Source organism: Cucurbita pepo, chromosome LG15 (assembly GCF_002806865.2).
Source record: "Cucurbita pepo subsp. pepo cultivar mu-cu-16 chromosome LG15, ASM280686v2, whole genome shotgun sequence".
NCBI lineage: Eukaryota > Viridiplantae > Streptophyta > Magnoliopsida > Cucurbitales > Cucurbitaceae > Cucurbita > Cucurbita pepo.
Window position 1 is genome coordinate 6,614,419 of NC_036652.1, and position 12,808 is coordinate 6,627,226.

The 12,808-nt window shown below is 37.2% G+C and overlaps 3 protein-coding genes across 3 annotated transcripts; all 3 read left to right on the plus strand.

The window, feature by feature from the left end:
* Positions 1-208: 208 nt before the first annotated feature.
* Positions 209-4,016, plus strand: LOC111811194 (translocon-associated protein subunit alpha-like). The gene is made up of 8 exons (XM_023697950.1): positions 209-415; positions 891-1,058; positions 1,135-1,185; positions 1,435-1,523; positions 2,783-2,860; positions 3,009-3,215; positions 3,525-3,599; positions 3,693-4,016. Exons 1-8 carry the CDS (start codon positions 355-357, stop codon positions 3,738-3,740), a joined length of 777 nt encoding a protein of 258 aa, XP_023553718.1. The 5' UTR covers positions 209-354; the 3' UTR covers positions 3,741-4,016.
* A 16-nt stretch (positions 4,017-4,032) lies between these two features.
* LOC111811195 (peptidyl-prolyl cis-trans isomerase 1-like) lies at positions 4,033-6,762 on the plus strand. Its single transcript, XM_023697952.1, has 2 exons — positions 4,033-4,042; positions 5,831-6,762. The coding sequence occupies exon 2, from the start codon at positions 5,894-5,896 to the stop codon at positions 6,410-6,412; it is 519 nt and encodes a 172-aa protein (XP_023553720.1). The 5' UTR covers positions 4,033-4,042; positions 5,831-5,893; the 3' UTR covers positions 6,413-6,762.
* Positions 6,763-8,737: 1,975 nt separating this feature from the next.
* On the plus strand, positions 8,738-12,692 carry LOC111811583 (probable magnesium transporter NIPA6). The gene is made up of 9 exons (XM_023698508.1): positions 8,738-9,222; positions 9,659-9,715; positions 9,804-9,894; positions 9,979-10,139; positions 10,225-10,352; positions 10,437-10,574; positions 11,089-11,181; positions 11,281-11,398; positions 12,188-12,692. Exons 1-9 carry the CDS (start codon positions 9,099-9,101, stop codon positions 12,277-12,279), a joined length of 1,002 nt encoding a protein of 333 aa, XP_023554276.1. The 5' UTR covers positions 8,738-9,098; the 3' UTR covers positions 12,280-12,692.
* The last annotated feature ends 116 nt before the right edge of the window (positions 12,693-12,808 follow it).

Here is a 12,808-nt window from a genome sequence, read left to right on the forward strand (position 1 = left end):
TAACAAAATGTTGTTATTAATAAATTAATAAATGAAAATACTTTTAAAAAAATAATTTGTGAAATAAACAAAATTTTAAGAGTGCTATTTTTTTTTATTGAATTATAAAATATATTTAAAAAGTATATTACAAAATGAAGAAATTATTTTTGTAGGTTTAATTTAAAAAAAAGAAAAATATATATATATATAGAAATTAGGGGAAAACGGGTTCTCTTCTCGATTCCCAAATAAAAGTCGCTCATAGATCCCCAAGTTTGACCCTCGAAAATCGAAGCTTGGTCGTCTCTCCCTTTCTCTCTCTAATCGGAATTTCCTCAATCTACGCTCTCCGTTCGATTCGCCATTGTCGCCATGAAAACCTTCAGAGTTTTCTTCCTCGCCCTTCTTCTTCTCGCGTCTCCCTTTCTCCAAGGTTTGCTCTTTTTCCAATCTTAGATCTACACGTTTTTCCATCATTTGGGTCTTGCGGATTGGTCTTTTGGAATTATTACTCTGTTTTATTAGATTTTCGATCTTGTTGTGCGTGTAGGGTTTATGATGGTAATTTTCTGTTTTATTGGCTTCTGGATCTTTGACTTTGAGGGGTTTGATTGTTTCTCTGGTGGATCGGAGGGAGGGAGTTCAGATTGTTCATTTTGTATTGGATCGTGTCTTTTCCTATTAGTATTTAGTTGCTCTATCACTGATTTTGATGGTGAAATGAGCTTAATTGATTAATTAATCATTCGTTTGAGGATTGAGGTTGACTATGCTGAGGGATCGTTATCGAAAATTTTATGAATGAAATGGTCATTAGGAATCTATATTAAATCTGGCTTTGAGTGCATTGGATTTCATTGTTTTAGCGGGTCATTTTACATTTGCTTTGTTGTTTACTTGCTTAACAGCTGCTACATGTCAATCGGACTCTGATGGTGAATCATCTGAGGCTGTTGAAGAAGCTAGTGATATTGGGATTGTGGGCGAAGAAGATTCTCAGGATTTTGGAGAAGTGAACTTCGGCCCTGCTCCAGGAGTTGATACTGTCTGCGTTTTTCCAAAAAACAGTGCACGCAGTAAGTGTTTTTTCTTTGATAGTCATACTTTCCTGATATCTATTATTGACATTGAAGTTCATGCCTTCCATTGCAGTTGTGCCTGCTGGTGAAGAGACCGAACTACTCGCCGGAGTGAAAAATGATGGTAAACTAACTTCAATCTGTTCTTTTTAATTTCTTTTCTCTGTTGGCAAAGTGGGTTTTCATCTGAGATTATGTTCTTGACTGTAGTACATTCACTTCTTTAATTGAACTTTGTTCAACTGGCAGTCATGCTTGAATGTAATAACAAAGAAATTAAGGCCAGCATTCATTAATTAAACCTTTTATCGCTTACCATTGATCCAAAATCTTATCAGTCAATAATATCCTCGACTGTTATTTGTTAATCCAGGGGAATCGAGCTTGAATGTTATAGCTATTAAGGCCAGCATTCACTACACTTTTGATCATCGTATGTTGATTCAAAACCTTACTGGACAGGTAAAACTAACCTGACAAGAACAATGTGATTATTAGATAGAGTTGTTGTATGATCTCAACGTTCTCTATTATATTTGATGATTACAGCATTGTACCACAATTTGATTTGCCTGCGTTTTGATCTCAATCAGTTGAATGCCAAATTTTATAGAGGAGATTTGCTGTGTTGGGAAGATTTAGTTTCACTAATGTGTTTATGAAATATGTGTTATAGATCACGAGTTTCATTAATTTTGTAATGGCCCAAGCCCACCGCTAGTTGACATTGTCCTCTTTGGGCTTTCCTTTTCGAGCTTTCCCTCAAGGTTTTTAAAATACGTTTGCTAGGAAGAGGTTTCCTCGCCTTTATAAAAAATGTTTTGTTCTCTTCCCCAACCAATGTATGATCTCACAATTCACCCCCCTTCGGGACCCAGCGTTCTCGCTGGCACTCGTTCCCTTCTCTAATTGATGTGGGACCCCCAATCCACCCCCTTTCGGGCTAGCGTCCTTGCTGGCACACCGCCTCGTGTCCACCCCCATCCAGGGCTCATCCTTCTTGCTGGCACATTGCCCTATGTTTGGCTTTGATACCATTTGAACGGCCCAAGCCCACCACTAGCAAATATTGTCCTCTTTGAACCCAAGCCCACCACTAGCAAATATTGTCCTCTTTGAGCTTTCCCTTTAAGGTTTTTAAAATGCGTCTGCGAGGGAGGTTTCCACACCCTTATAAAAATTGCTTCGTTCTCCTCCCGAACGATGTGGGATCTCACAAATTTCTTGTGGAGATCGGAGAACTTGGTAATCTCCTTGAAGAAGACATCAAGACCACCTAGAATTCTTTGAGTTTGGCTTATTGGTGTTTGGACATCATTAATTTATTTGTATGTAATGAATAAAGAGTTTGGCTCGTGTTCTTTTCTTCTTTTAGACTGTTATTGGTCAGTACAAACTTTCTTTTAATATGTTTTGCATGTCAATAGAAACTCTCTTTAGGATATTCATTGCTGGATATCATGCTGCTATTGGTTTGATTCGTATCTGTTGAATAACTATTCCCTCTCTCATCAAGATAATGCTACATAATTTACAACTGAAGTTCAAATTCCTCTCTGATTTATTAATATTGTATTTTAGTACAAGCCTATCTTTCTTTGGTTATAAAGACCAGTTATGAACTTCCAGTTATATTTTCACTTTTCTTAACACAGCTTCTCTTTCGATTAACTTCAGCTCGATAATTTTAACTTATATCATCTTCCTTATTATACTTGTAGGTTTTCCACAACGCAACGGTGCCACCATCAGCCCAAGCTTCTTACCCATACATATTTGCTGTCAGCAAGTTTTTGCAGGTATATTCATCATCGTTATTATAGCAGTTCCTTGTCCTCGCAATATGAATTTTCAGTTTATATACTTACCAACCTGCTTTTCTTTATCAATTTTGTAGTTCGAAAAATCTATAAAATGAAATTAACTTAACATATTCCTGATCTGCAGCCTGGAAACTTTGATCTAGTGGGCACTATCTTTTACGAAATAGACCAGACCGCATACCAAAGCGTCTTCTTTAATGGTACTATCGAAGTCGTTGAAGCCAGTGGTCTCATTAGCATGGAGACTGTGTTTTTAGTTACTCTTGGAATCGCCCTTCTCGTTCTACTTGGCTTGTGGATTCATGGTCAAATACAGCAAAAACTCTCCAAGGTATAGATCTTTCTTGTCTTCATTTGATGATGACTATGCATTCGAATAGTGGGTGTTTACTTATTGTCCCAGCATCAGGGCGTGCAATTTTTTCATCAAATATGTAATCTGAACTGGTTTACAAGTATTTACCGGCCGCCGGTTCTTTTATTAAAAACCATGTTCCTTGCCTTCATACCGAATCCTCTCACGTTAATATGTGGAGTATGAGAAAGGCGGAGCTGCAAGACGTGCATCTTATCTAATTTTAGACATTTCTAGAGATATAAATACTTTTGACATAAAATTCTATGCAATTCCTTGTACCAGAAACCCAAGAGAGTTGCTTCCAAGGTTGAAGTTGGCACAAAAACCATTGACACCTCTATGGATGAATGGCTTCAGGTTTGTTTTTGTTCCTGAAATTCATACGTGTCTTGAGAAAATCTCAAAACTGCTGCTGATATCTTTTGCAATCTTGTCTCCTCTGATACTTAGGGAACTGCATTCACTCGATCGTCCAGCAAGTCGAAGAAAAAGAACTAATGACGACTCGTCTCCATCCCAGTTGCATAGTACACTGACAATGTGCAGATTCCTGCAACCCACATTAGGCAGTTGAAGATTTCAGGAGAGTCAAGGTTGACTAGTTTTGTAAGGAATTCTTCGCATTATCTGTTTCTTAATGCCAATCTGAACTTAAGTTAGTAACGATACAGTTTTTTAAATCTAGAAAAATTTCATTGAAGCACATGATTATCATAGTTGAAACTTTGTTGAATCACCAATGACATGGGGTATGCAGGCCTCATTTCCTTTTGATTTCTTTTACCTCTACTTCATGGGAAAGTTCTGCTCATCGACGTCTAGATGTTGAACGATGAATAGTTTTTGTGAGTTCATACATCGATTGGAGAAGGGAACAAAACATTCCTTATAAGGATGTGGAAACCTCTCATTAGTAGGCGCGTAACGGGGAAGCCAAAACCAAAAAAGCCTCGAGGGAAAGCTCGAAAGGAAAAGCCTAAAGAGGATAATATTGGCGAGCTTAGACTGTTACAAATGGTATCAGAGCCAGACACCAGACGGTGTGCCAGCGAGGATATTGGCCCCTAAGGGGGTGGACTGTGAGATCCCACATCGGTTGGAGAGGGGAACGAAACATTTCTTATAAGGGTGTAGAAGCCTCTCCCTAGTAGACAGTGTAATGGGGAAGCCCATAAGGGAAAGTCCAAAAACTTTGAGGGACAGTCCTAAAGAAAAAATCTAAAGCGGACAATATCTACTAGCGGTGAGATTGGGCTGTTACAATTTCGCTATAAAACTATTAGACATGCGTGTTTTCCTCTTTAAATTGCCCCATGTGAGGTCTTGGTTGGTATCTTTCATGATTTTACGAGGAGACGACAATTGGAGAATTGATTGAATTGCTCACTAGCATGGCTCGTAAAAAGTTGGGGGAAGGAAAACCATTGCTTGGTGCTAAGAAATGAAGGCAAGCTACTAGAGTCCGTCCCATCGATCGCCACAAGCAAGCATAGCGAATCACATAGGTAAGTCCCTAGCCAACGTGCAAATAGATAGGGTGGGCGAAGTGACATTACTCAACATGATACTTAGTACATGGCAAGTCTAGATATTTTTGACGTCATAGATTCAAATTTGTCCATGTTTTTCGATGGGGATTACAAAATAAGTCGTAAACAAAGTAACAAAAAATTAACAACGTGTAGTTGAAAGGATAAAAACGGAGACAGAGGAGTGTAAAACTATTATTTCAACTATAGTTTGATCCCGCAATCACATCGTGCTTTTTTTTTTTTTTTTTAGAAGAATCATATTTCATTCAAAATGAAAAACTTTAAAAATTAAATGCCTCAAGTATCTTTTATTTCTCAATGTCAATTGCCCTTCTTTTATGGATACCCAAATGATAGCTCTTCCCAAAAGGAAAAGCCATGGTCTACACTCGTAGGATCAAATATTCTTTTTATTTTCTTTTTATTTATTTTTAGAGTGATTGGCCTCCATGTTTTGGAATAAGAACGGTTTTCTTTCGTGGACCCTACAATATGGTGTAAAATTTGGTTCGACCGGTGTTTGCCTTACTCTTGAAAGTGACAACTATCTTCACAAACGAGCAGTGTTTGTTTAACATGTTTTGTTCTTACTCACGTTCTTTCTAAAAAAAATTCAGGTCACCCGAACCAAACATGTTTGAATTTTGAGTCTCTCTAATTTAGCCACCGAAAAAGAAGGTACATCTGTTGATATAAGATTTAATGACGGAGTAAAATTATGTTAATGTATTAGGATTTTTCAATTTAATTTCTATCTCTATAAAATTTAAATTATTTAATTATGCCTTTTAATTTTTTTTATTGGAAAAATCCTGCACCGTTGGATCAAACTTCATCGCAGATCGAAAATGAAATACTCTCTAGATTCTTAAGCGATAATCATTGATAGCGAAATTAACCATGGTAAACCAGGATGTTTTTTGACCTAACCATGGTTAGACTTATAGCACTTAGATTACACCACGTGTCTTAGATCCAACGGTGGATATCGAGTTTTCATAGATACACACGAAGCTTGACCGCTATATAAAGTGCTTGCCCCGCCGAGTCCAATAATCACGGGTCTTCTTCTTCTACGCTGAGAAATTTAGGGAACTGAAGAGGAGAAAAAGATCAAGAATGCCAAACCCTAAAGTTTACTTCGACATGACGGTCGGCGGCCAACCGGCCGGCCGGATCGTGATGGAGCTTTATGCCGACGTCACTCCCCGCACCGCTGAGAACTTCCGTGCACTGTGCACTGGCGAGAAGGGAGTCGGCAGGAGCGGCAAGCCACTTCATTACAAAGGCTCGTTGTTTCACCGTGTGATCCCTAATTTCATGTGCCAGGGAGGCGATTTCACCGCTGGAAATGGTACCGGAGGTGAGTCGATCTACGGCGCGAAGTTCGCCGACGAGAACTTCATTAAGAAACACACCGGTCCTGGTATTTTGTCCATGGCGAATGCTGGACCTGGAACCAACGGATCTCAGTTCTTCATTTGTACTGATAAGACCGATTGGCTCGATGGTGCGCACGTTGTGTTCGGTCGTGTCGTTGAGGGCATGGATGTGGTAAGGGCCATCGAGAAGGTCGGATCGGACTCTGGAAGGACTAAGAAACCGGTTGTGATTGCCGATTGTGGCCAACTCTCTTAGATTGGCGAACGCACTCACTCTACCGTCGGCTGCGCTGCCGAAATGGTATCTATGATGATTTCCTATTTGCGTATGTTGTTTAAATTGATGCGAATGTAGGTCAGTGCGAGTCTCTTCTTAGTCTATGGGTCATAGGTTTATGCTGCTACTACTGCTACTGCTTGAGTAACGCGCCACTGCCGTTCTACCTTAATTAGTGGTGGTTCTGCGGTGGTTCCTAGACATAATTGGTTGTTCAAACCAAAAACCTTCAATAATATGGCTGTCTTTAGCGCTCTACCTCATAAATCCCTGGTCCCTGTGTTCAACTATTTGCATCTATAAATATTCATCCGATCTTTTATGCTAGTTTAAACCGTATGTTACTCTGATTGCGTGGAATTGGTATTAGATTGGGTTGATTTTGCTCTGTTCAAGATGGAAATAGGAGAGCGTAAAATCTGGTCCATGGAAGTATAGTTTTTCTTTGTTTCTATTGCCATGGTTTGGTTTTGAAAGATCTGGCGTCGATCTAAGCTTGTTTTTGGAAAATTATCAACTATGTTCATTGAAAAAGCAGGCGGTGGGGGAATATTTTATGGTTTATCTTTTTGGATTCCGGTGGAGTTGGGAAGGAACCGAGATCCAGATTTTGGGATCTGAGGGTTGTTTTAATTTTGCTAAATTAACCAATATATATATTATTATTATTTATGCATATGGTGGTGGCGGATTTTTTTTTTTTTTTTTAAAAAAAATTTAATTAAATATTTGAATGTTTGAAAATTTGAATTTACAAGACGCGTCTGCCGCCTATAATATTTAAAAAAAGTTTCGACAAATTTAGACCAAAATTTGAGGTTTTATTTTATTTTTAAAATTTTTGAAAATTCATAAATTTCTTAATGAAAGTTCTTTGAGGGTTATTGTTATTTTTATTTTTTAATTCAAGTGGGTTTGATGTTATTATTGACTAATGCCATTTGAATAAGTCTATTTTAAATTTAAACGATTAATTTGTTTTTAAATTTCAACAATAAAATAATTTTTTTGAAAAAGTAAATGGATGCTAATGTTTTTTTTTAGCTATAAAAAAAAAATCAATCCACATGCTTTTAATATTTTGGATTTAAATAGTATTGAGAAAAATAATTAAAATTATGTACTCTAAGGTCCTAAATTGTTATATATTAAATTATTAAAATATAGTGTTAGACGAACACGACTCTTTATAATGGTATAATATTGTCCACTTTGAGTACAAGCTTTCGTGGCTTTGCTTTGGGTCTCCTAAAAGGCGGGGCCTCCCAAAATGTTTCATACCAATGTAGACAGTATTAGTTGATTATAAGCCTAAGTCCAAAAATGCCTCATATCAAGGAGAGAATATTTTTTTATTATAAACACATGATCATGAGACTTTCATCCAACACCTCCTCTTAAACAAAGTATGTCTCCCCTTAATCGAACCTTGACTCATTTTTCTTTTGGAGTCTTCGTCATTTTTTTACTGTCTTCGAGGAGCCTTTACTCCTTTTTCTTTTTTTGTTATTGTGTGGACGGTCGTATTTGTTTAACGTATCAAACATTTTTTAAAATATATAATATAAAGGATAAAATATTCCTACAAAAAAAAAAAAAAAAATACAATATTTTCGACCACGATTCTTTTTTCCTATTGTTTTCACGACCTTTATTGTTTAGACAATTAATTAAAAGATATATTCGAAACAAATTTAGTTATCTTATTTAAATTTGAAAAAAATATAAACATTCCTTCCACCAAAGAAAAGATTAATTGCTCCAAGTCAAATACGCTTAATTTTGTAGTTTATACGATCAATTATTATATCTTATTGGTAAATGTAGTAACTATTAATTATTTTAAACCTTTTTTAATTATTCTTTTATCTTCTAATAATTACTCTCATTTACAAAGGGTCACGGAACACATATACCGCACATAAAGAGGGATACATCGGCTACGCAAATCAATTTAGGATCTATAAAAAAAATTATAAATAAGTCGAGAAAAATATAAGATACAAATATAAAAAATATTACTATCATCCCTCGATTCTAATAATTTTTAATATTAAATGAATCGTTGAATAAAAATTATTCCTAGAATCCTATTCATATATATATATATATTTTTTTTAATTCCCAACCTGCTAATTAATTTTCTTTTTTTTTTTTTTCAAAAGAAAAAAGCAAAACGTGTATTTATTAATTTATTAATTAATTTATGATTGGGATTAAAATATAACCAGTACGTAGCCGACACGTATTGCTATATTTATGTTGAAACAATGAAAAATAAAAAAGGAAAGGAAACCTTCCGCCCATTAGAAAAATTCCGACGAGACGACGACGGCAGTGCGTTACGTCGAGAAGTATTTCTCAGATCTCTTGATCTCTTTTTCTCATCGGAATTTCTTACTTCCGGTGATCCGTTGCCTTTCTTCTTTCATTTTTTGGAACTCGTGATCTTCTTTTTGGCGGGAATTTGGTTTTGTATTAGTGGCCCCATAATTCTCTTTCATTGGGCGACTAGATTTATGATTGATTTGTGCTGTTTTTGTTTTCTTTTGCGGCTTGTTTGAATTTTGGAGTGCGATCCGATTCGGGCGGGAGTTTTTGTGGGTACTTTTTGATTTAATCTCTGAGAAACCTATTGTCTGAGTGTGTAAAGAGAGAGGGAGAGATGACGATTTCGGAGAATACGAAGGGTCTGGTTCTGGCTATGGCGTCGAGTGCGTTTATTGGTTCGAGTTTTATCTTGAAGAAGAAGGGACTCAAGCGTGCCGGAGCCACAGGGGCGAGAGCAGGTCTGTGATTATTACTCACGAAATGAAATTTTTGTCTCTTGGTTTTGGTTTTGCTTTCTCGTTGAATTGTTCTACCGATTTTGAAATGCTTGATTTACCGATTTTGAATTGTTCTACCGAGTGGACTTTTGTTCTTGATCTGTCTATACTGGGGTGACATTTAATTCAAGAATGGATTATGGAACACAGGGCAATTGAGCTTCTAAACGGATGGAATCTCTAGCTTTAAGGGGTTTGGATTTGAAGTTCTTTGCAAACTAGTATGTTACTGGGCAAGCGTTAAGCATTAAATAGAGTTCATTATGAACTGAAAATGTAAAAGATCTTTGATTAATGAATTTGTTTTTTCTCCTCTAATGGACGTAATTCAAGAGTCTTCTAGGCAATGTTCATGCTCTAATTCTGGTTGATGCTTATAGTCTCATTCTTAATACAGGTGTTGGCGGATATACATATCTGTTAGAGCCACTTTGGTGGGCAGGAATGGTCACAAGTATGTATAATAATACTATTTATGTCTGATCATTATTGGCAAAAATATGATGTTGATCTTGATCCTGAGTTTTCTTCTTCCTAAATAGTGATTATTGGAGAGATTGCAAACTTTATAGCTTATATTTATGCCCCAGCAGTTTTAGTCACACCCCTTGGTGCACTGAGCATCATTATCAGGCAAGTTCCTTTCCTTTGAGGTTATTGTACTGTTTGCTCATGAGTTCGTGGAGGATCTCACATTTCCTTTTTCTATTTGGGCAGTGCTGTTCTAGCCCACTTCTTGTTGAAGGAGAGGCTACAGAAAATGGGTGTGTTAGGGTGCTTATCTTGTATTGTAGGATCAGTTATAATAGTTATCCATGCACCTCAGGAACATACTCCTGATTCTGTACAAGAAATTTGGGATTTAGCTACCCAACCAGGTAAGAGTTGATTCTTATGAAGTTCATTGAATGAAATATCATCAAATTTTGTACTTAATATATGTTTTTCTTAATCCTTGGACAGCTTTTCTAGTCTACATTGCTACTATAGCTTCGTTAGTATTGGCTCTCATGTTGTATTTTGAGCCTCGCTATGGGCATGTAAACATACTGGTCTACTTGGGAATCTGTTCTTTAATGGGTTCATTGACGGTAATTATGCCATTTCTGCTAGATCAAACTATTTTAGAACTATTACTTGAATTGCAATTTTCTGAACGTTTGTGGTTAATTCAGGTTATGAGTATTAAAGCTATTGGAATAGCGATAAGGCTTACACTTGAAGGGGTAAGCCAGGTAGCTTACCCACAAACTTGGCTGTTCGTCACAGTTGCAGTAGTCTGTGTCATCACACAACTAAACTACTTGAATAAGGTTGGTGTCATATTACTATGGTGGGCACAGTTGTTTCCTATCCATTTCTTAAGCAAATTTGAAATGGCCCAAACCCATGACTAGCAGATATTTTCACTTTGCCCGGTTATGTATCGTTGTCAGCCTCACGGTTATGTATCATTGTCAGCCTCACGGTTATGTATCGTTGTCAGCCATACTCTTATAAAAAATGCTTTGTTCCCCTTTCCAATCGATGTGACATCTCATAATCTACCCCTTTTCGAGGCCTAGCGTCCTCGTTGGCACACCGCCTGGTGTTTGGCCTTGATATCATTTGTAACGGCTCAAGCCCACCGCTAGCAGATATTGTCCGCTTTGACCCATTATGTATTGCTGTCAGTCTCATGATTTTAAAATGCGTCTGCTAGGGAGAGGTTTTCACACTTTTATAAAGAATGCTTCGTTCCTCTCTCCAACTGATGTGGAATCTCACACAAATGCTTGAACGAGACTGTATATTAATGTTGACTGATGTGATCTTTTTTTGTTTCAGGCCTTGGATACATTCAATGCAGCCCTCGTATCTCCTGTATACTATGCCATGTTCACGACATTGACTATCATTGCTAGTGCTATCATGTTTAAGGTAAGTTACTTAACCATATAGCTTTTCCGATCTCGAGTATTACATCTATTCAATTGTAGAACGACGAATCTAAATCAGTTACGTCGGTCTATGCCGCAGGACTGGTCAGGCCAGAATGCAAACACCATAGTTTCTGAATTATGTGGATTCATTACTGTCCTTTCTGGAACTATTATTCTTCATTCAACCAGAGAACAACAACCAGTCTCCACGCAAGGTATGACTTCTGAACATCTCTTTTACTTATCCCTGTTGCCCATCAGTTGAGAAATCTTAGTATGGTTTGATATCTAACCAATTATTGCAGGATGGCGATCCTGTGTACCTAAGTAATGATTGTGTATGCATACTCGTTTAAATCTTATATATAACCGCCCAAGCCCACCACCAGTAGATATTGTCCACTTTGGGTTTTCTCTGTTAGGCTTCCCCTCAAGATTTTTAAAACGCGTCTGATAGAGAGAGATTTTTACACTTTTATAAGTAATGCTTCGTTCTCCTCTCTAACCATGGTGAGATCTCACAATCCACCTCTCTTGGGGGCCAGCGTCCTCGCTGGCACACCGTCCAGTGTCTAGCTCTGATACTATTTATAATAGTCCAAACCGACCGCTAGTATATTTTTTCCTCTTTAGGCTTTCCCTCAAGATTTTTAAAACGCGTTTGATAGGGAGAGGTTTTCACTCTTATAAGTAATGTTTTGTTCCCCTCTCCAATCGACGTGGGATCAACGTGGGATCCCACATTATAGAATCAGGAAGGGTTCAGGACATCTATTTCACGTATTTGAATCTTTGATCTGTTCTTCAACCGTCTTTTATATGATATCATTTGGTAAAAGTAGGGTCCTATATCCAAGTCTTACCTTGACAAAAAGGGGTCCAATGGGCATAAGAGAACTTTGAATCCTGCTGAATGAATATCAGCATTATATACTTGTTTAATCTGGCTGTGGTTAATGTTTCATAGAACTTGCACAACCCATAAGTTAAACCTGTCTTTGCAGGATCTGTGGCATGGTATATTACTGGGGATTCAATGAAAGGCATTGAAGAACATCTGATCACCATAAGCAATTCACATTACACTGAAGGATGAACCTACTCTGTTGTGAATGCAATTTGAAAGGCAATGGCCTTAAATGCAAAACTGAAAATATACTCATATGGAAAGGATCGGTACAATGTGGACGAATTGGCACATCGATCATGGTCTTGTCACGACTCGAGAGATCGTGTCCTCCCCTCAGCTGCTGCGAACCCGAGCTGCTCGACAATCTGGTAAGGATGTTTACACTTGGAATGGAAGAGGGGGGGAGAGATCTTCTCAATGATCCATGCTGGTTCCAGCATCAGTAGTATAGTCTGTGCCATACTGTAAATTATAGGTTATAACATTTATTCATTTCCCATCTATAGTTTTGAATCTGTAATCTATCTTATTTGATTTTGTTTATAAGCCTTGGGAATAGATTATAGTTTTGAAGGAAACTCTTTATTTTAAAAGTCTTATTTGATTTTGTTTATAAGGGTTGGAAATGAAATTATAGTTTATAAGTCATTTTGGATGGAAACCTTTAATACTTTTTTAGTTACAGTACTAACGGTTTCATCCAATCCTAACGGTA

Bases quoted from the DNA above. Each gene is read 5' to 3' on its own strand.
- LOC111811194 (XM_023697950.1), top strand. From the start codon at position 355: ATGAAAACCTTCAGAGTTTTCTTCCTCGCCCTTCTTCTTCTCGCGTCT. The intron at 1,059-1,134 runs GTAAGTGTTTTT...CTTCCATTGCAG, and splicing joins TCCAAAAAACAGTGCACGCA to TTGTGCCTGCTGGTGAAGAG. The intron at 1,186-1,434 runs GTAAACTAACTT...TTGTTAATCCAG, and splicing joins CGCCGGAGTGAAAAATGATG to GGGAATCGAGCTTGAATGTT.
- LOC111811195 (XM_023697952.1), top strand. From the start codon at position 5,894: ATGCCAAACCCTAAAGTTTACTTCGACATGACGGTCGGCGGCCAACCG.
- LOC111811583 (XM_023698508.1), top strand. From the start codon at position 9,099: ATGACGATTTCGGAGAATACGAAGGGTCTGGTTCTGGCTATGGCGTCG. The intron at 11,182-11,280 runs GTAAGTTACTTA...TCTATGCCGCAG, and splicing joins CTAGTGCTATCATGTTTAAG to GACTGGTCAGGCCAGAATGC. The intron at 11,399-12,187 runs GTATGACTTCTG...CTGTCTTTGCAG, and splicing joins ACAACCAGTCTCCACGCAAG to GATCTGTGGCATGGTATATT.